Source organism: Acomys russatus, chromosome 14, assembly GCF_903995435.1.
Source record: "Acomys russatus chromosome 14, mAcoRus1.1, whole genome shotgun sequence".
Lineage (NCBI taxonomy): Eukaryota > Metazoa > Chordata > Mammalia > Rodentia > Muridae > Acomys > Acomys russatus.
Window position 1 is genome coordinate 17,605,247 of NC_067150.1, and position 19,977 is coordinate 17,625,223.

Below are 19,977 nucleotides of genomic sequence, written 5' to 3' on the forward strand. Positions count from 1 at the left end.
GCATGGTCCTTGGTTGGTGCTTCATTCTCTGCGAGTCCCTCTGGGCTCTGGGTAGTTGGTTCTATTGGTCCTCTTGCGTAGCTCCTGACCCCTCCAGGTCCTTTTTTTTTTTCCCTCCACTTTCCCAACAGACTCCCTACATCTCACCCAATGTTTGGCTGTGAGTCTCAGCATCTGTTTGGATCTGCTGCTGAGTGTAGCCTCTCAGAGGACAGCTCGGCTAGACTCCTGTCTGCGAGCATAGCAGACTATCGTTAATAGTGTCATGGGTTGGCTTTCTCCCGTTGAGTGGATCTCAGATTGGGCTAGGCATTGCTTGGACCTTCCCTCAATCTCTGTTCTATCTTTATCCCTGCACATGTTTAGTCGGGGCACATTTTGGGTCAAAATTTTTGTGGGTGGGTTGTTGTTCCCCTCCCTCCACTAGGAGTCCTGTCTAATTAGAGGGTCTCTTCGGTCTCCATGACCTCTGATACTAAGCGTCTCAGCTTGAGCCACTCCCATACCCTCCCAGAAGCCTGTGCTGCCCTAAGTCTCCAGCTTGTCACAGAGATGCCCTGGCTCACACTTTCTCTTCTCTCTGTAGGTCCTTTGTCCTGCTCTCCCAGGCTCTCCCCAGGTCTGATCTCCCCCTGATTTCTTTCCATGCTCCCTCTCCTACCTTGTTCCCTTTTTTCTATTCTATTTCCCCTTCTGAGTGAGATTTAAACATCCTCCCTTGGGTCCTCCTTGTTAATTATCTCTTTGGGTCTGTGAATTATAATATGTTTATCTTTTACTATAAGTTTTATCTTTTCTGAATTTAGGGCCGATTTTCCCTCAAGTGTCTCTCCTCTCACTGGACTTGCCCAGACTTGTTGGAGTACTAACTTGGATCAGGATCGGGCCTGCCACATCTGGTTTCAACAGACTGTGCACTTCTTTTCCTTTTCATTATATTTGGACTCAATCAAGATGACCCTGAACACCTGCCAAGATTGGGCTACAGCCTAATTGTCTCTAAAACACAAAACTAAAACTGGTTGACAAAACCAGTACCCAGGGTGTCACTAGTTTGTACTAAATAATGTGAGAAATGTCTAGTCTCTCTGAACTATTGGAATCCAGGTGTCATAAGATCATTATGCCAGAAAAACAGATGAGTACAATTGTGTCTTTCCATGATATCAGAATTTATTCAGTAACAATAAATTCACAAAGGGCAGTGAAAACATTCACACACACACACACACACACACACACACACACAGACCTGACTTTGGTAATCTGGGCAAAGTGAATGCAAGGGTGTTAGGGTGTTTTTTTTTTAATTCCAATCTTAATTCGTAATATTGACTTTCATATCACACAGCACACAGAAAAATCTATGCATCTATATGAGTCACAGAATGGATTCAAATTAAAGAGACTACAGCAAATTAAAGGGGTTTCAGAAGTGGCCTGATGGAGATGCACACAGCACGTGTGTTGATAAGATAATGAGCCAAAACAGCTGCAGAGAAACTGTCCTGCTTGGGCTGTGGGAGAGTCATAGTGGAAAAAGAAGTCCTCATCAGCTGCAGAGACTTTTCCAGAGAAAGAGTGGCAGGTTCAGGTCCAGAAGGGGATGAGGAGTCAAGTAAACCATTTCAAAGCTAAGGGACAGTCAGGAGTTCTCTGCTTGTCCTTGACTCACACACTAGTTATCAGATAGATGGTAGGTCAGTGTGGGGCTGTTGCTATTACTGTGTTAGGGAGTCCACCCCTTTATGAGCTAGACCCTTTTCCTGGTCTGTCCTGTTCAGTTGAACGTAATCTTATTTTTCAGTGGTATGTTCCAGCAAACTGCACTTAGGAAACCTTCAAAGATCTTTAAGTATAATTTATCAAAAGGCTGTGGTGTGGAGTGTGTGTGTCGGGGGAGCGGGGCATGGAGGTGTTTGTCCACTAGATATATCTCAGTTCAGAGTAATTCATTTTACTACAACCAATATTTTTTAACATTAAGAAACCACGAGAACACAAATACCTTTGAGTTATTTTTTAGCCTTGACAACTCAATGAGTAGACATTTGACCCAAACCCAAATACTTCTGTTGTGACTATGGTCTCACTGTGGGGCTAGCCACTGTGGACGACAGAAGAAACAGTGTCCTTCTGTCTTCCTTGAACTCTCCACCCTGTTTGGGACAAGCTGTATCCACGTCAATAACCACATGGAGTGTTCAGCAGTGATGAACTGTTTTAGGTGGTCAAACGAGCTCCAGGGCCTTAGGGATTGATTCACTGGTGGAAAATGGTGTACCTCTTATGCTATCTGCTATTTCTAGACCTTTCTGGCCCATCATAGGTGAGCATGAGACTTTCCCTTTGGCGCATGGGCAGTTTTGTTATGTGCAGACAGGCTTGGGGGAATCTCTGAGACATTCCTTTGCACTGCACGATGGTGTTATTTCCTTCCTCTTAGGGATGGCTGTAACTCAGAGGAGGCGTGGATTCTGAATGGTCTTTCTTTTCATCTCCTTGGAAGCAGGCCAGGCTGTGAGGAGAGCGTTTGATGTGTCAGCAGTGGGTTTGTGACAGCTTTGGCTACTTACATGATGATGAAAGGCTAAACTTTGATAAAAATAGCAAAAATAAGAAAAAAGGGATCATATTCTTCCATTTGCTCTCTCTCTCATTTTTCTAGGTGGTAGTTAAAAAATGGTCTACCAGGGTGGTCTGCAGGGTCTCTTTGGTGGTTTGATTGTTTATGTACTGATGGTTTCAAAAGAGAGCCATGCTTGCTGGCATAGGGGGAGACTCTGAGACCCCTTATAATTCAGTCCCACCCATGTTCCCAGTGTCATCTTCTTTGGGATGGGGCACTTATGTTTCAGCTGTCCTTTACCACCTGCATCTATGTAACAAACAAGCCAGGCCAGAAAAGATGTTTTCACCTTGAGCACTGTCTTCCTTCCTCTGCTCCTAGGGTATTTGGCTAGAAATATCATCTGACCTCGGTCCTGTGGGGCAAAGGGAGTCAAATGTGAATATCCACAACCATCTGGACTTCCCTCAAATGACACGCCAGACATGATCATAATTCCTGTGTCTTCACAGAAATAAATAATAATACAAACAGTGTTTACATAAAACTTAGAAGTATCCATGTAAAAACAGAAAGATTTTATTTCAAGATGGTTCTCTATGCAGAGATTTGGTACCCGGCCCTTTGAATATTACTGAGTATAAAAGCAGCCTTGACTAGTGTCTGCCCAGCAGGCCTCCCTCTGGGCTCATTATTGCTGAGGTTTTTATGAGACAAATACGTATCTTGGTGGAGCTTTACTGACATGTCCTTGACTATCCCTGTGCTAAAATCAAAGCTGAGTTTTATTTTATCACTTGCAAAGAGAAACTCACATGTAGCCATGATACTCGGGCAAGCCTTCCAAGCCTGCACAAAAGATAAGAATAAAGCATTATGGCCTCAGCACAGATTCCTCAGTGAGACACAACTCCAGGAAAGCTATGCCATTCCCATCAGAGCACTTCCCATGTCTCCTGACATCTTCCTTTCCAAGTGTGGACGTGCCATGAACCCAGTTATTCTCTCAGAAAGTACTAGTCTACTGGGAAAAAAGCTCCACCTCCTAGAACACGCACTCTAACAAATGTTAGAGGATAGGGTGTGTGCTAATACATAAGTGCTTGTTAGTGGGGCATTACACATACACACATATACACTAGACCACAGTGACAAGTACACACACATATCCCATTGCCGTGTGCATATTTTTTTAATTTTTAAAACTTTTTTTTTTGCAGTGTGCATATATTTTTATACCACAGAAGGGCATTTCAGTCAATAGTGAGGTGCATAGGATGGTCATCCTTGAGATTTTATCAGCCAGTCATGTACTAAGCCATCTCAGTTCAAAATCACTCCATCAGGCTTACACAATGACAGAACTGCCCGAGGATACATTTCCTGGAGTGCATCAGTCTCATTCAGTGGCCTGTGACTGTACGTATGCACACACCTACCTTTCTGTGTATCTCTCTCTCGCTAACTTTTACTTTCTTTCTCTACATACACATATTTGTTTATAAGTACATGTGTATGTATATCTCTGCAGAGGCAGGAGGATCACTGTGAGTTCGAGGCCAGCTTGGTCTACAAAGTGAGTCTAAGACAGCCAGGGCTACACAGAGAAACCCTGTCTCGAAAAAGCAAACAAGAAGAGAAGGAGGAAGAGGAAGCAGTAGCCTGGCTCCTCATGGTTACTATAGCTGCTCTTTTAGCTGTAAAGAACTTTTAGTAAATGTAAAATTGTAAGGTTGGGAATAAAAAAGGATAAAAAAATCAAATTCTAAGGTATTATGAAGGTAACTTGTAAAGGTTGGGGGACAACGGAAAGAGAGTAGAATTAGTAAAATTTAATGAGACTGAAGAGGGCCATGGGATCTGAAGTTCCCACCGGTAAACAGGGGGTTCTGCCGAATTGGATGGAGGAGATGAAATACAACTTGCACAAAGTGTTCAGATGCTGGTGGTGTCACTCTATCTCCCCATGGAGGCAGTATTGCTGGGTGAAGTGCTTCTGAGCCGGATGGAGACATGCAGAGTAAAGTAGCCTGTCCTTTGTCCTAGTGCCTAGCCAGCTCGCCCAGGCTGAAGTCAGCATAATTCAGAACTGTCAAATGTAGGGGGGAGCCCAGGGGAGTATGCCCAGGGGAGGTGGGGTTGGACTGAGAGGACAGCACTCTAGCATTTGGGGCACTGTTGGAACTTTGGTAAAGTCGAAGTGCCTGGGCAGTACAGTACCATGTTTGAAAGTGAACACTTCAGCCTTCTTTTCATAGGAGTTGCAAAGGTAGTCCTGGCCCACATGCTAATCTAGAAGCCTGTGTTGCCAGGGGGAGCTGTCATAGGCCTGGAGGTAGGAGCATGGTGCAGCCTCATGAGAGAAGCCAGAGCAAAGTGTTTGATGAAAAGGAAGAGGCAGATACAGAGCCTGCATTAGTGGGCTGTGCAGTAGGGAGGGGGATGGGCGGCAAATACTCTCAGTCTCTTCCAAGAAGAGAAACATAGAAGTGCCACAGTTTCTGACTTCTACACATCTTGTTTCAGAGGTGAAAGAGCAAAGTAGAGGGGAGGGGCAGAAAACATGATTGGAAAAGCCCTGGAACTAGATAAAGCACGAACATGACGTGGATTTTTAGTCAAGTAACAAAATGTAGGTTAAGCATTTCACCTAAGTCATTTCGAATGGACACGTGACCAAGAATTTGTAAGAAGCTGCTCAGGGCAGAAGAAGGCCTGGCCATTCAGGCTGACTGGGCTGTATCTCCTGGCTGAGAAACTGGGCTGCAGCTTTTAGGATCCAGTGGAAATAAGTCAGTTTGGATGGATGTTAGCATGGGACTCACGTTTCACCTCGTCTCGTGTTTGTTGAGTGGCAAGCTACCCATGTGCATTCAGTTTGGTTGCTCAGTTTTTACTGCACAGTGATGGTGCTTACCCATGTGGATTTGTTAGGGTGATAATAGCACCAGTCACTGGGCCTTGTGCAACTTGGGCTTGTCACCACAGTGTATGCGTGCGCGCGCGTGTGTGTGTGTGTTGGCACTTGCGGTGGGGGTGAGGGAGTTCTCTTTCCTATACTCTCTAATTTTGTTCCCTCTGCCCAGCAGCCCAACAGCCTACCCTGCTCTCTGCTCCTTCTTGGACTGACCTGTTTGTTGCTGTTGTTGCTGTTATTGCTGCTCTTGTGAGGAATGAACACAACAAATGAAACACCAAGGCCTTTACCTGGGAAGTGTTGCGCTTTGAAAGTTTTCTGAAACTAGGTTCTCAAACAATGCAAAGCGTGGCTAAGAAAATCCACTTCTTTCTGCGCAGGGTTTTGATTCAGTTTATAGCTCGGGACAACTGCTTTGCTCACCAGTCGGCTTTGAGGCGCTGGCTGTGATGATGCAAGAATTCGAGACCACACATGAACCTTTACCACTCAAGAGTTATGTTTTTTCTACTGTCCCCTCACGTGCCCTTTTCCATCTTCCCGCATCTCAGCATCAACTCTATTCTTTTAAAAGAATTTGATATGGGGGGAAAATCTCTCCAGAAACTGATAGGCTGCAATTGATTATTCATTGTAACTATTTAGCAATGAATCAACTGTGATCTACCACGTTCTAGAGAGATTTTTAAAAAGCTATTTAGCAACTCTGCTTCTAGTCAGGCACCCTGATCAAGGGAGCAATGCCATGCCACACGCTACAGGATAGGTTTCAGCCCCCAATTGTCTGTGGATCCTTGGGGTTTGCAGAGGGATCCCGCATGCCCATGGCTGTGGTTTTATCATCTTCCTTTCATTATCCCATTCAGGAAGACAGGCTTTTTGATTATGCAGCAAAATTTCTGCTGCAGGGTAAACTTTGACATAAAGCAACTGTGTTCTTGACATAATCAGCTAATCTAAGTAGAAATGCATAGAAGATAGACCTGAGGTAAGTTTCAGGTCCTTGTATGAAAGTGGCTTCTGTCAGAGAAGTACTTGGCTATGGAGCTGGAACATGACCATGTGTGGGAGGACAAGCTCGCCTTTCTCAAGGACAGGCAGATAGTGTCAGGATGCAGAGGCTCTTCACTGGCTTACAACACCACAATTTCAATTGCTTGGAGAGAATTGTATCAGCAGCTGACTGTTGGTCTTGGCTGTATCAGCACCCATGGGCAGGCATTTAGTTAGTAGCTAATATGTGCAGTCAATAAAAGTGAGAATATATGGACCCAAAATCCAGTGGATACAGACCACCGTGAGCTCGCCAGGCCATTCTTAAGTTTCTCCCAGTTAAGTCTCCAGGAGAACACAGCTGGAATCTGCAGCTCATTGTGCATGAAGGCTCTTCCTCTCACTGGACAATTTTTTAATAGCCTTTTCCTCAAACTTTCACTCTTCTGTGGGATATCAGGCACAGATGTCCTGCAGAGGCTTTTAGTCTTGACATCTGCCCCCATGACAGTCTTGCATGGGTGCAAAACTATGTCCCCTTGTGAGATGAAGCTTTTATATTTGCACCAAAAATTATGTGAACCACAAATAGAGAATACATGGGGAAAACAGAAAAGGAGGGGGCTCCTGAGAATGAAGGGTTCCAGAAGGCTTCACAGGGCAGAAGAGGCTCCATTTTTTTGATAATGGGCTGAGGCAGGAGTCCAACAGGGGTTGTTGGTGGGGGACGGAGGGAAAGATGTGCACATCAAGAAGATGAAAGGTATGACTTGTGTTTGGGGATAGCAAAGAACTAAGGCACACTGAAACGCTTCCTTTACGCTGGAATTGAATGAAGAGACTGGTAAAGGATTTGGAGGTAACTTTACAAGGGAAGCTAATGTTAGCATATAGAACCGATTTATCTCAATAATATCAAGAATGCAATAAAATGTATTGGGGTAGATTTCCATAGGGTGACCATGTACTCAGACTGTTTCTAAATTCCACCCCACTGGCAGTCCACCCAGTAGAGGAAAAAGTGAAAGATGGGAGATTATGAGAGGAATTTTTGTTGAGCACTCCTATGGGTGTTTTATATGATTTGAATAGAAGTCAGCCATGTAGCTGGGTGGTTGTGGCGCACACCTTTAATGCCAACACTTGGGAGGCAGAGGCAGGTGGATCTCTGGGTTCAAGGCCAGCCTGGTCTACAGAGTGACCAGGTCAGCCAAAGCTACATAGAGAAACCCTGTCTGAACACCCCACCCCTCAAAATTAAAAAAAAAAAAAATCAAAAGAGAAAAAAAAAAAAAAAAGAACAAATCAACCATTTGATCATGCTTATCTACAATGAGTTCTGAATGTTTGTTGAGAGACCAAGGAAGTAGGTTTCGGTGGATGTGTGGCTTCTACATTGCTTTTTAGTTTGTATAGGTTGAGCTTTGTCCTCTATGCAGTGGTGAGCCATCAGGCTAAGGATGAGAGTGTGCTAACTGGTAACAAAAGTTCCATAAGGACTCTGAGTCTTTTGTTTTATATATATATATATATATATATATATATATATATATATATATATATATATATATATATATATATATATATCTCCTTAACAAATGTGTGATGAAACAATGGGATGATGGGTAGGTGCTGAAGAGGAGTCCTTTATGTATGGATGTAACTAGGATAGATGAGTGGAAGAGAGTCCAAGTCAAGGGAACCAATTTGAGCCAAACATTAGGTGTAGAGAGAGCCCAAATTGGAGATCTCCATTGAGTCTCTCCCCCTTAGAGCTTGGGAAACGCTGAGGAAGAAGGAGAGGAAGGGCTGTAGGAGCTAGAGGAGTGGAGGATGCCGTGAGAACACTGCCCACAGAATCAACTAAGCAGGCCTCACAGGGGCTCCCAGAGACTGAAGTGACAAGCATGGACACTGCATGGGTCTGCATTAGGTCCTCTGTGTGTATGCTATGGTTGTTAGTCTGGTGTTTTTGTGTGTGTGTGTGTGTGTGTGTGTGTGTGTGTGGGACCCCTAATAGTGGGAGTGGGTGTGTCTCTGGCTCTTTTACTTGCTCTTGGGACCCTTTTCCTCCTACCGAGTTGCCTAACCCAGCCCTGCTATGAGGGTTTGTGCCTAACCTTATTCTGTTGGGTTCAATGGATGTCTCTGGGAGGCCTGCTCTTTTCTGATGGGAAATGGAGGACGAGTGGATCTGGGGAAGCAGGGAGGTGTGTAGGGGGAACTGAGTGGAGAGGAAGGAGGGGAAACTGATGGTGGCATGTATTGTATGATAAATAAATAAATAAATAACAAAGTGCTTGTGAATTTCTGACAAAACCCTAGGTAGGCCAGTTACCATAGAACACGCTCATTTTTAGAAATGTTTGTTTCTGCTATTGTAACCCATTTCGGGCATAGCTTAGCCATGGGTTGTAGCTAAGCCAGGCTTCCCTCTGAGCCTGAAACTGCAGAAGCAGGTTGTGAGCTGCAACTGTGTTCCTGGGAAGGGCCAGCACTTTCTTTGGAGGCATTAACTAGAACCAGCCTGGGGACTTGGGCTGTGCCGTAAGACTGCAGCCCAAACAAAATAAAACTTGACTAAGCCAGCAAACCCAGACTGGAGTTCAAGTTACTTTAACAGACTCTAGGGAAACACAAAGTGCAGTTGTATTAGCTATGCAAAATTTGCTCTTTGACCTTACAGCAAGGAAAGTTACCGGCGCACACAGTCTTCTGCCAGCATTGCAAAGTGTTGGACACCTTAACTTTTAGCAATTATGCAATATTTTAAAACTTTTAATTTAAAAATATACTTTAAAAGTAGGTGCTGATCCAACCAGAACAGAGAATATCAATGAAAATGCTGTGCTGTCTTATTCACTAGGAGAGGCCAGCACACAAAACAGCCTTGTGTGGCCAGAGATTTAGAGTTTAAAAAAAAACTGCCCACAGATGAATTCCTTAGAAATCAAAAAGCAAGGGTCGGCATCGTCCTGTCCTCCCTCTGGATGTAACCTCTGTGTCTTGTGCACAAGCTGGGGCCATGTCAAGGGCTTGCCCAGACTCATGTTACCCACCTCTGAGGGCTGGTGACAGATCTCTAACGTTAGCATGATGCAGAGTTGAGTGAGAATTCTCGGAACAAGCCACAGTTCTTGGGCTACTTTTTTTTTTAATGTTTCTTGATCTGGAAGTAATATAAAAACAGGAGAGTATTTTGTGGTATTCTTGCATGTTTGCTATTGGTTTAGGGAACTATCCAACATCAAAGAGTCTTAAAAATAACAGTTCTTTAAAAAAGACTTAACATAACCTCTCTTTATTTTCCCCCACCAAACAAACAAACAAATAAACAAACTGTAATACTACCAATTTCTAGGATAATTAGGGGTTGCAGAAGCAAAGGACAGGGCAGGGCAGGGCAGGGTAGGCAGAGGTGACTGCAAATAGGATCCCCACAGCCAAGTTTAACTATGTCTGCTGCTCATGCAGACGTGGCTGGGAAGGGTGAAAGGAAGTGACTGTAGCTTGGCCTTCCCCTCGCAGGGCAGGGCTCTCTTACCAAGGCCTCTTGAGATGTGAACTCTCCATGCAAGGCAGCGGGGAGCTGTGAGTCCATTAGTTTGTTCTCTGACTTAACACCCAGAGAACCCTGTCTTAGGAAGCAGAGGAAACCCCGAATAAGTGAAGTCCTGAGTGAATGTGTAGGGCATGGCCGTGCCAAGGACTCCAGAGCCTCAGAGCCACCGAGGAACGATGCCATGCCACCCTACCACCTCTTGTAGGATATAAGTTGAGGCTAATGAGGAAATAGCAGAACATTTCCTTTAGGTTTGTATGTAGGTATTGATAGTGTGTGCAGAAAATGTCCATTATAGCTCTCTGCCTGGAATATTTAGTGACTGAAGACTGCTCCTCTACAGAGACTGTTTCTACTGAGATTAGCTAAACCTGTCTCCTTGATCCAGCTATAAACCACAACAAACCACACCTCCTCTTTCATCTGTTTCAACCCATCCCCCAGTCACCTGTATGTCATAACCCTGCTTCCATGTTCAACTATGTATAATAAACACACAGTGATTGAGAGCCTAGGCCACCTGATAGCAGCTTTTCTGTGTCAGTGTGTTCATCTGTCTGTCTTTTCTTCATCTCCTCACCACCCCCGTCAGATCTCTCTCCCGAGGTCAAGCAAGGATTTGGCACTGCTTGATCTATTTACCAAATGTATTTAACTTCTGAAAAAAAAAATCGGACTTCATTCATAAAGTTTTATTTAGGGATTTGTATTGCATTGGGGTAGTCTTAATGCCAGCCTTGTGGCTTTGCTAGATGGGAAGCCACTAGGAAGCATTTTATTTATTTTTTCCCTCTGTCGCAGCTTTCTGAATGTACAGTTACAGCTCCCTGAGACACTGTAATCCAAAGTGACGGGAGGGGCCTATATCTCTGCCGTCCAGAGGGAACATAGAGACCGACAGACAGAGACATGCAGAGGGCTGCTGGGTCAAGAGGGTGAAAAGGAGCTTCCAGGATAAGGGGTTCTTGGTGGTTGAAAGAGGAATACCCAAAGGACTTCAAGGCTCTGCCAGCTGTTCCAACGTCAGCCATCACAGCCTTATAACTAGTTAATGGAACCATACTTTTTTTTTTTTTGCCAGTGTTCAGCAGGCGGTGAGACCATCCTCCTGCACATTGGGTTCAAGGGTGTCGTTCCCACTCCACTCCCCCCTCCCTTAAGGGCAAGACCTGAGAGGGAAAGTGAGGCAGGGACAGCGGTGGGCAGGGGGTGATGGAGTCCTCAGGCATAGGCGAGTAGAACGAGAAAAGACTCTGAGGAGGCCGACTTCACTGAGCAGCTCCTTTAATTGGGGGAAACAAAGGCTATTTAAACCTTGGGGGTTGGGTAGAGGGTTTTGGGGTGAGTACACATCGTCCCTTTTGGGCTAAGGTGCCGGTAATGCCTTACTTGCATAAAGAGGAATCCCAGGTGCTTTCTGGACATGACCTTATAAGGAGAGGGGAAGTTTAACCTGGTTGCACTATTGATCTCCTCGGGTGTGGGCAAAGGTGGGGGGGGCGGGGAGGGCTACAAGCACCTGGTCATGTGGGGCCCGGGGCAAGGGTGATTGAGATTTCAGGGGCTGGATGTGTCTGGATCCCGTTCCTGCTCCATACGGCTCCTCTTGGTTCCACCATACGCCACCCCCACACTAAAGCATCCACCATTAGCAGGTGGGCTGCCTCCTGGTTGGACCCTGGGTCACCCTCCAACATGTGAAAACTGAGGCTGGGGGGAAGGCATACTGCAGGATGATGTCTGCAGAAAGATGGGATCCAAGAGATTTAAAAAAAAAAACCTCAGCTATTAGGATCCTTTTGCTTGGTTAGAGGATGGGTGACGAGAGGTAGTGACCGTTAGAAAAGTCTCTATATCCTGAAGTCACTTGCATGGGTGGCCTGTTTCTGTTGTTGCCTTTGTTTTAAGTTTCTTCATTTTAAACTGAAGTTTCATATCCTCGGAAAACTGAGGTGGTCGGTTAGCCTAAGCCTATGCCAAAGCTAGGGTGAGAAATGAAGTGATAAAGGTGTGTTTGATGGGGAGGTGTTGGAGGGGATGCTTTCTGCAACCATATAGCTCGAGGTGATGTTTTCATAGCTGGAAACTGCAGGGCCTACAGGAAAGATGGAAGAAATGCTTGGGGTAAATCTCAGCCTAATGCTCACACTGAATGGTCAGTCCAGGGACTGAATACTAAAGAAAGGCCTTGTGTTGGTTCTAGACATCTTAGTTGTATCATCTATGTGCACCGACTTTTCTAAATATGCTTTTTTTTTTTCTCTTTCTCTTTTCTTAGGGAGGCAGGACACAGTGCGTGAGAGAAGTCTGTCCCATTCTCTCTTGTCCCCAGCACCTTAGTCACACACCCCCAGGACAGTGCTGCCCCAAATGTTTGGGTGAGTGACAATTTTCAGGTCAAAGAACAATGTAATAATTTCTTCTCGGAGTTTCTGCTGAGTGAATATGTCTGTTGCTTAGTGGCCTAGTAGATGCCACTGCTCCTTCTAACTGGATAGGCTTGGGCTCTAACAACATCTGCTCGGAGGCCGCTCTTGGCTTCATCGTTTCTGGAGCCTGCATTCAGCTACCATCTAGATAAAGCCCGGTGGGGTGAGAATGGGGCTGAAGGTAGTCTCCAGCTGGACACATGGCTGTTAGGAGCATGCAGTGAATGCATTTTTGAAGTAAACGTATGGAACTGTAGACTAGCATTACCTGAGAGCCGAAAGCAGCACAGGAAGACAGGCTGCTATGGAGTGAGAAGCTTGCAAGGAGCAGCCAATTGACCCTTGATAGGAAGACAGTATCTGTGATCACACTGAGCCTCCAACACAGCCCAGGCACTGTACACAGGCTACATGATTTTTGTTTTTGTTTTTCAAGGGTTTCTCTGTGTTGTTTTGACTGTCCTGGACTCGCTTTGTAGACCAGGCTGGCCTTGAACTCTGCCTCCCAAGTGCTGGGTTAAAGGTGCATGCCACCACCGCCTGGCTAGGTTACATGATTTTTCTCAGTGATTCCTTTTGAGAAGCTGTGAAACATAGCTACTAAAACCAGCACACCTGTATACAACACAGGCACAGCTATTTTAATCCTCTGAGAAGGTTTTCCTCTAATCTGCAGAGATGGTGGGGGGTGGTTGCCAGCACCCCTGATCACCTCTGGCTTGAATTCTGCCTGTTGTTCCTCTGGCAATTGGCATCATTTTGTTACAGCTTGGGTACTACACTCTCCTCTCATCGCCTCCAGCGATCCTCATGTCCTGTGGTGCCACTGAGTCAAGGCATATGAGGCACATCTCACTGAAGGGATGTGGCTGGCCGGCACAGATGGTTTACAGAGATGTCCAGTGAACATCATACCACGGAACACAAAGCTTCCTTGTTCGCAGAAGGCCTCAACTGCTTTGTCTTTGGGAGGTTTTCACTGGTTGTCTTTTTGGTTTGGTTTCATCAGCTCCTCTCAGTTCACCCCTTTACCCTTTTGGAGACCTCCCCTTTCATTCATAGCTTGCTTTCTCTCACTCCAAGTCATTCTGTTGGCTTACTTCCCCCACCTCACAGGCTAGCACACCTTCAGTCTAGCTTCTTTATACAACTGCACTGCCAAATAAAGGCATTTGTGTTAAGGCCTTTCCTCCTCCTTGCCGGCACTCTACTGCAATTCCCTCTAACAATGCTTCCCATTCTATTTCATGCATGGCCTCGTGCTTTTAAGCAACTATGGAATAATTAGAAGAACAAGAGAGAGTTGTTAGATGTACTGGGTGAGAGACGTTTTCGTGTGCGTGTGGTTCATTTGTTGACCCTCCCCACGTGCTACCCTGAATTGAAACCAGGGTAGTAGATGCTGCCAAGCTGAGGGCGTGGTGGAAGCTGTGCCATCTAAATGGGAGCCCATCAGAGAGGAAGGGGGAATTGGACACGGCCTTGCAGATGAATGATCTTGATTAAAGCTTTGAAGCACGTGCCATCGGTGTACTCAGCCCATTTAGAAGGTTCTCACGTGAGGAATGGCTGTTGCATTTAGCACACATTTCACCGATTGTTTGTGTCTCTGAGGTCGACTACAAAAAAGGCAATAATTTTTGGGAAACTTAAAGATCATAATTCTGCCAAATGAGACTGTTTCCTTCATTGTGCTAAACCACAGTGCGATGCTGTAGAAATGGCTTAAATCAAGCTGTCCAGCCAGCCTCTGAACCACTCCCTAGAATGTTCTGTGTTGAGCCATGCTGACTGCGGGATTAAAGTGAGATTTTGTGTTCTTTTGTGGTGAAAAGAAACATATCCACACAACAGCTAAAGCAACAAAACAGAGAGAGGCAAACGCCAGGCAACTGTCTGGCCACCGAAAACTAAGTGTAATGCGGCTTCTGGCTGATTGGATACTCATTTGACGCTTAGATTTTCTTTTGACCAGAATGCTCGCACAGGGAACACCTCTGCCATTTGGATCGCAGAATTTCCTTCCCCGCTTTGCTCATTTTCAATGGAGCATCTCATCAAAGTTCAGGATACACAGAACAGTGCCCAAAACACCTCCCTATATGGCATAGCCCAGGATAATACTGAAATGACATCACCCCTAACAATGCTAATAGTTATCATCTGCCATCTGCTTGGAGTTTTGATAAGAACCAGGCACTATGCTAAGATTTATATCCATAATTCTAGGTACAATTTACATTTTTGTGAGGGGTAATTTAAGCCAGTGGTCACAACTAATTCAGGAAATAACTGTTGTAGTGTCTGTTTGCTCAGGAATCCGTCAATAGATCAGTCAATTCATAGATCCATCCATCATCCATCCTGACTGACTCAGCAGTCTATCCACTTGTGCACCAGCATTGAGTAGAGGAATAACGGTACAAACAAAAGGCTGTTCAATGATTGAAAACGGCCACATGCTCTAAGAGATGGAAGAGCCTCCGGTGAGGAAATGTAGACGCTAGCCGTGAAGAAGAGGTATTTTAATTGAGTTATAGGCAAGATTCCACATCGAGGCACTATGATGTTATTTATTTTTGAGACTGATTCCTGCCATGTAGCCCAGGCTGGCACTGAGCTTGTGTTCTTCTGGCCTCTGCCTTCCAGCTCTATAAACATTCACCACCATACCCAGCTTTTCGTAGAGCTTTGTGTGTACTCTTAAATTTTTTCTTAATTATTTGAGAATTTTGTCCAATGTGTTTTGATCATATTTGCCCGCTTTGCACAACTCTTCCCAGTCACTCAACTTTGTGTCTAAAAAAAAAAAAAAAAAAAAAAAAAAAAAAAAAAAAAAAAAAAAAAACAGAACAAAAACTCAAGCCCCACATTCATACTGTGCACAAATTCTTGGGTGGCAGAAAGTGTACAGATTTATGAAGCCTAAACACCAAAATTGGTTAAAGGGAAAAAAATCAAAGGGAAGATTAAAATTTTCTAGAATTAATCCCATCACTCTGGGAGGCAGAGCAGGCGAATTTGAGGCCACCCTGTCCAACAACAAAGCAAACACAGAGAAACCCTGTCTCAAAAAACCAACCAACTAACCAACCAGCAAATTTCTAGAATTGAATGGAAATACAAACACCGCATGTAGAAATCTATGGGAAACAGATAATAAATAATACATTTATTATTTGTTTATTTGTTTAGCAATTGTCTGCCTTTGGTAACATTTGTGGTCAGTTGTAAAATACTTGAGGTACTTGAGGTGCATATAAAGCATGGAAAAGACAACAGGTCATAATTATAAAATTATGTTACTGAAGAGAGTTTATGTTGCTGCTCAAGGGCAGAAGCTCTGATGGGTTGATGCAGAGAATAATATTCAATTTGTGAAAAGTTGCTAACTTTATTGCTGTGCTAGCACGTGTAAAACTGATTAGAGATGTTTCCTATACTATAATGTTCTAAAACTAAGATGTGCTTTGGCAGAAGAAATTATAATGAGATGGGTCAATCCATGTGATTCAGCTAATAGCGCTCTCTCTGTCTCCTCTCTGTCTCTCTCTGTCTCTGTCTCTGTCTCTGTCTCTGTCTCTGTCTCTCTGTCTCTCTCTCTCTCTCTCTCTCTCTCTCCAATCTCCCTCCTCGTCTCGTCCTCTCGTCTCTCTCTCTCTCTCTCTCTCTCTCCTTTTCTAAGATAGGGTTTCTCTGTGTAGCCCTGGCTGTTCTGGGACATACACTGTAGACCAGGCTGGTCTAGAACTCAGAAATCTGCCTGCCTCTACCTCCTGAGTGCTTGTACTAAAGGTGTGCATCACCATTGCCTGGCCCAAGCTAGTGGTTTTCAGATCCTCCCGAATAACATCAGAGGGGCTCCTGAGTAGAATCCCTGGGGAGCCGATTCACTTTATATTTTGCAGGAAGTTAAAAAAATCTGAAGAAGTGGTCGACCACATACTAATTGCCTTCGTTGGTTGGGATATTAGTAATGGCTGTGGGCTAAGGAGATATCTCAGTGGGCAACAGTGCTTATGGTGCAAGTATGAGGACCGTCATTCAGAGTCTCAGAAGCCAGGTGGCAAACACACTGACACTGTGGCTAGCTTGTAAGCCCAATCTGTGGGACTAGAGACAAGAGACTGTTGGAGATAGCTTTCTACACTAGCCCAACCATTCAGTTCTGGATACAAGTGAAAGAACACGCCTTAATATATATAATAAAGAGAAATCAAATCTGATATCAACCAGTGACATCCACATGCACATGACACACACATCTCTGCACCCACACGTGCTTAATCATGGGATAGTTTTTGGTTGTCTACTTTAACATTATCATTACAGATAGAGCGGATGCTATGAGGCAGTGCCACTGTTGATGCCACCTTATGAGTGAAGTCAGAGAGCCAAAGTGATCACACCCAAGGTGAAAGAGTCTCACTGGGATCCAAAGCATAGCTCACTGTTGTCTTCTGACGTCTAGGCAATTTTTCTCCTCATGATGAGACCGAGTTGATTTAGCACTGGATCTGCTCTGTATCCTTGACCTCTCAAAGAATAAAACAGTTTTCCTTCACTCCTATGAGTAGTATTTGCAAGAGCCTTAATAGTAAGAACAGCATTTAGTATGCGTTTAGACATTTTGGGTCTATTGATAAGGATTCCTCAGGTCTACTAATGCCGCATGATAATCTTCCTTAAAAAGAAAGGAATGTGGCTATAAATTTGTTCAGTTAACATGAATTATTGTTGTTTTTTTTAACTTAGTCTTTAATTGAAGTAACAATCCAGAGATGGTTCCATGTTGTCTTGGGAGCAAAAAGTCAAGGGCTGAAAGGAATAAATCAGATCATACTCTTTCTTCTGGGGTAGTGTGTTGGCTTCTCTCTCACCAATCCAGCCCTCACCAAAGCTGAATATGGCATATGGAATTGGAGTTGCCCTGTGTGTCCCTTGAATTGACTCCCTTTTTATGCCTTTGTGTCATTTGTTTACTGACCTTATATGTTCATCTCTTTAGACTATTATAATAAAATATTGATTTTAAAACAATAGAAATGCATTTACAGTGCCAGGAAGCCCAAGAGTGAGATTCCTGTTGATTCTTTGAGGCTTTTCTTCATAGCTAATTGATGTTCCTCTTTCTGTCCTTCTTGTCCTGGGTGGATGTTTCTGGGGTCCTTACATAAAGGCATCTTAGTGGGTGCTCCACGCTGTGAGCTAATCACCCCTCAAAGCTCTTGCCTGCTAATCCCATGCTTGATTAGGGTTCAGTGTCTGAGCTCTGTGGGAGCACACTCATTCAGACCATAACAGATGTCACTTCATGATCATCCTTAGGAGGTCTCCATTCTTTCTACCTGCGTCCTCCCCCTTACCAATGCCACACTGGGAGATGACGTCACTTTTTTTTTTTTTAACAGAGCAGAATTAGAATGTCTGGAACTTACCATGTGGTGTTGGAATGGTCTTAATTCCATGTAAGCTCCACAGGACAGTCTGTGTGTACTGTGGTAAGCAGCTAGTAACAGATCATTGAATCTGCAAAGTTCATTGTGGAATCAAACTTCTATACATTGACTTTTCAAAGTGATAATTTTAGGGAGCTCCTGGTATACCTGACCCAAAGCTCTATTTGTATATCACATTTACCTGGTCTTGTGAGATTGTTCCACAGTCCTGTGATGTATCAATGATAAGATGGTAAAGTGGGATATGTCTGGCTTCTGTCTTGCTTATGCTGTGCTTCCTTTTGCTTCCTTATAGGTCAGAGGAAAGTGTTTGACCTTCCTTCTGGGAGCTGTCTATTTCGCAGTGATGTTTATGACAATGGATCCTCGTTTACCTATGATAACTGCACAGTATGTACTTGCAAGGTAAGGAGGCTCTACGGGGCTGGGACACTACTCAACAGGCCTAGATTACCATAGAATTATAGGCCAGTGTTTTTCACCAGGAGGAACTATTGTTGATGCCATCTGAAGAATATGCTCATACTCAAGGTCATGGAGAAAATCTGGAGACTGTCCCAAAGATCATCTACAGTCAGACACTGCTCTGACTGTTCTAAGGCTCCATGTATCTGAGATGAATTCTTTAGCACACTTGGCAATGACAATAGTGTTAGTTATAGTCAAAAGGTGAGAAAGGCATGGTTTTACAGTTCGTTACAGAGATAAACCTCATCAGTTTCAGAGCCCATGAATACTCTCATGAAACGAAGCCTGCTTTCCGTGGCTTGCATGATCCTGTGTTAAACATGCGGCTCCCTCTATACACACTGCTTCATATAAATACACAGAGCATCTCCTTGTGAATGTGGTCCCATGCCCAAGACTTCCCATCCACACTGAAGTCTCACAGCCAACAGTTTTCTCTTGGAAGCTCAAACAGCCCTTGCTGAAACATGTCACCTTCCGGTTTCTCTTGCTCAAGGGACAGTCCATCAGCTCACAAATGGACCTGGTTATGTTATTACTACGCATTTACATCACTTTGGGGCTTAAGGAATCCTTGAGACATGATAAGACAGAGTGTCCCAGTATCCCAGCAGAACTAGAGTGAATCCTTTTCCTGAAATTGGTGGGCTTACCACACTATGCGTTCATAGACATTTTTGTGAAAGTGGATACTTGAAGAGTCAGGCATGTCTTAATTACTGTTCCACTGCTGTGAAGAGACACCATGACCCAGACAACTCTTATAAAAGCATTTAACTGTGGCCTTCCTCACAGTTTTAGAAGGTTAGTTTAGTATCATCATGGTGGAAAGCAAACAGGTAAGGTGCGGGGATAGTAGCTGATAGCCTTACATCCTCCTGATGTGCAGGGAGAGAGAGAGAGAGAGAGAGAGAGAGAGAGAGAGAGAGAGAGAGAGAGAGAGAGAGAGAGGAGAGAGAGAGAGAGAGAGAGAGAGAGAGAGAGAGAGAGAGAGAGAGAGAGAGAGGCAGGCAGATAGGCAGGCAGAGAGAAAGACTAAGTCTGGCAGGGTTTTTTAAAACTCAAAGCCCAGTGACACAGTGACACACTTCCTCCAACAAGGCCACACCCCTTAAGACTTTTCATTTTGTCAAACAGTTTACCAATTTGGGACTACACATGCAAATATGTGAGTGGTGGAGGGACATTGGCATTTAAACCTCCACAGGTGAGAGTCATCGTGATAAGGAATAGCTCTTTCTGTCTGTGTAGTGCTTCCCTCTCCAACAGCCTCATCCAATGTTCTTCCTGATTTCTGGGGCAGGTGCAAGAAGTCTGAACAAGCTCTGATTCTGTAAGAAGTGAAAGAAGGGCAGGGGGGAGGAAATGCCTTGGCCCATAGTGATCTAGGATTTCTTGTTTTTCCAAGGAAGTATGCTGGGCTCTTGAGCGTGAAGTTAGAGGCCAGTAGAAGCAAGCCTGGGAGGTGCCACACCCTCACCTGCTACAAATATTAGTCAGGATGCATGTCTTGAGGTGGATGAAAGGTTTATTGTACTACATTAAAACGTGGTGCTAGGAGAGTACGAATTAGAGCCATT

At 44.4% G+C, this 19,977-nt stretch overlaps 1 protein-coding gene across 1 annotated transcript in view; it reads left to right on the forward strand.

The window, feature by feature from the left end:
• Positions 1–19,977, forward strand: part of Bmper (BMP binding endothelial regulator) — a 243,434-nt gene that overhangs the window by 121,420 nt on the left and 102,037 nt on the right. Inside the window, exons 7-8 of the mRNA XM_051156089.1 lie at positions 12,320–12,419; positions 18,225–18,334. Of these exons, the coding sequence (XP_051012046.1) occupies positions 12,320–12,419; positions 18,225–18,334 (210 nt within the window). The remainder of the gene's footprint in view (positions 1–12,319; positions 12,420–18,224; positions 18,335–19,977) is intronic.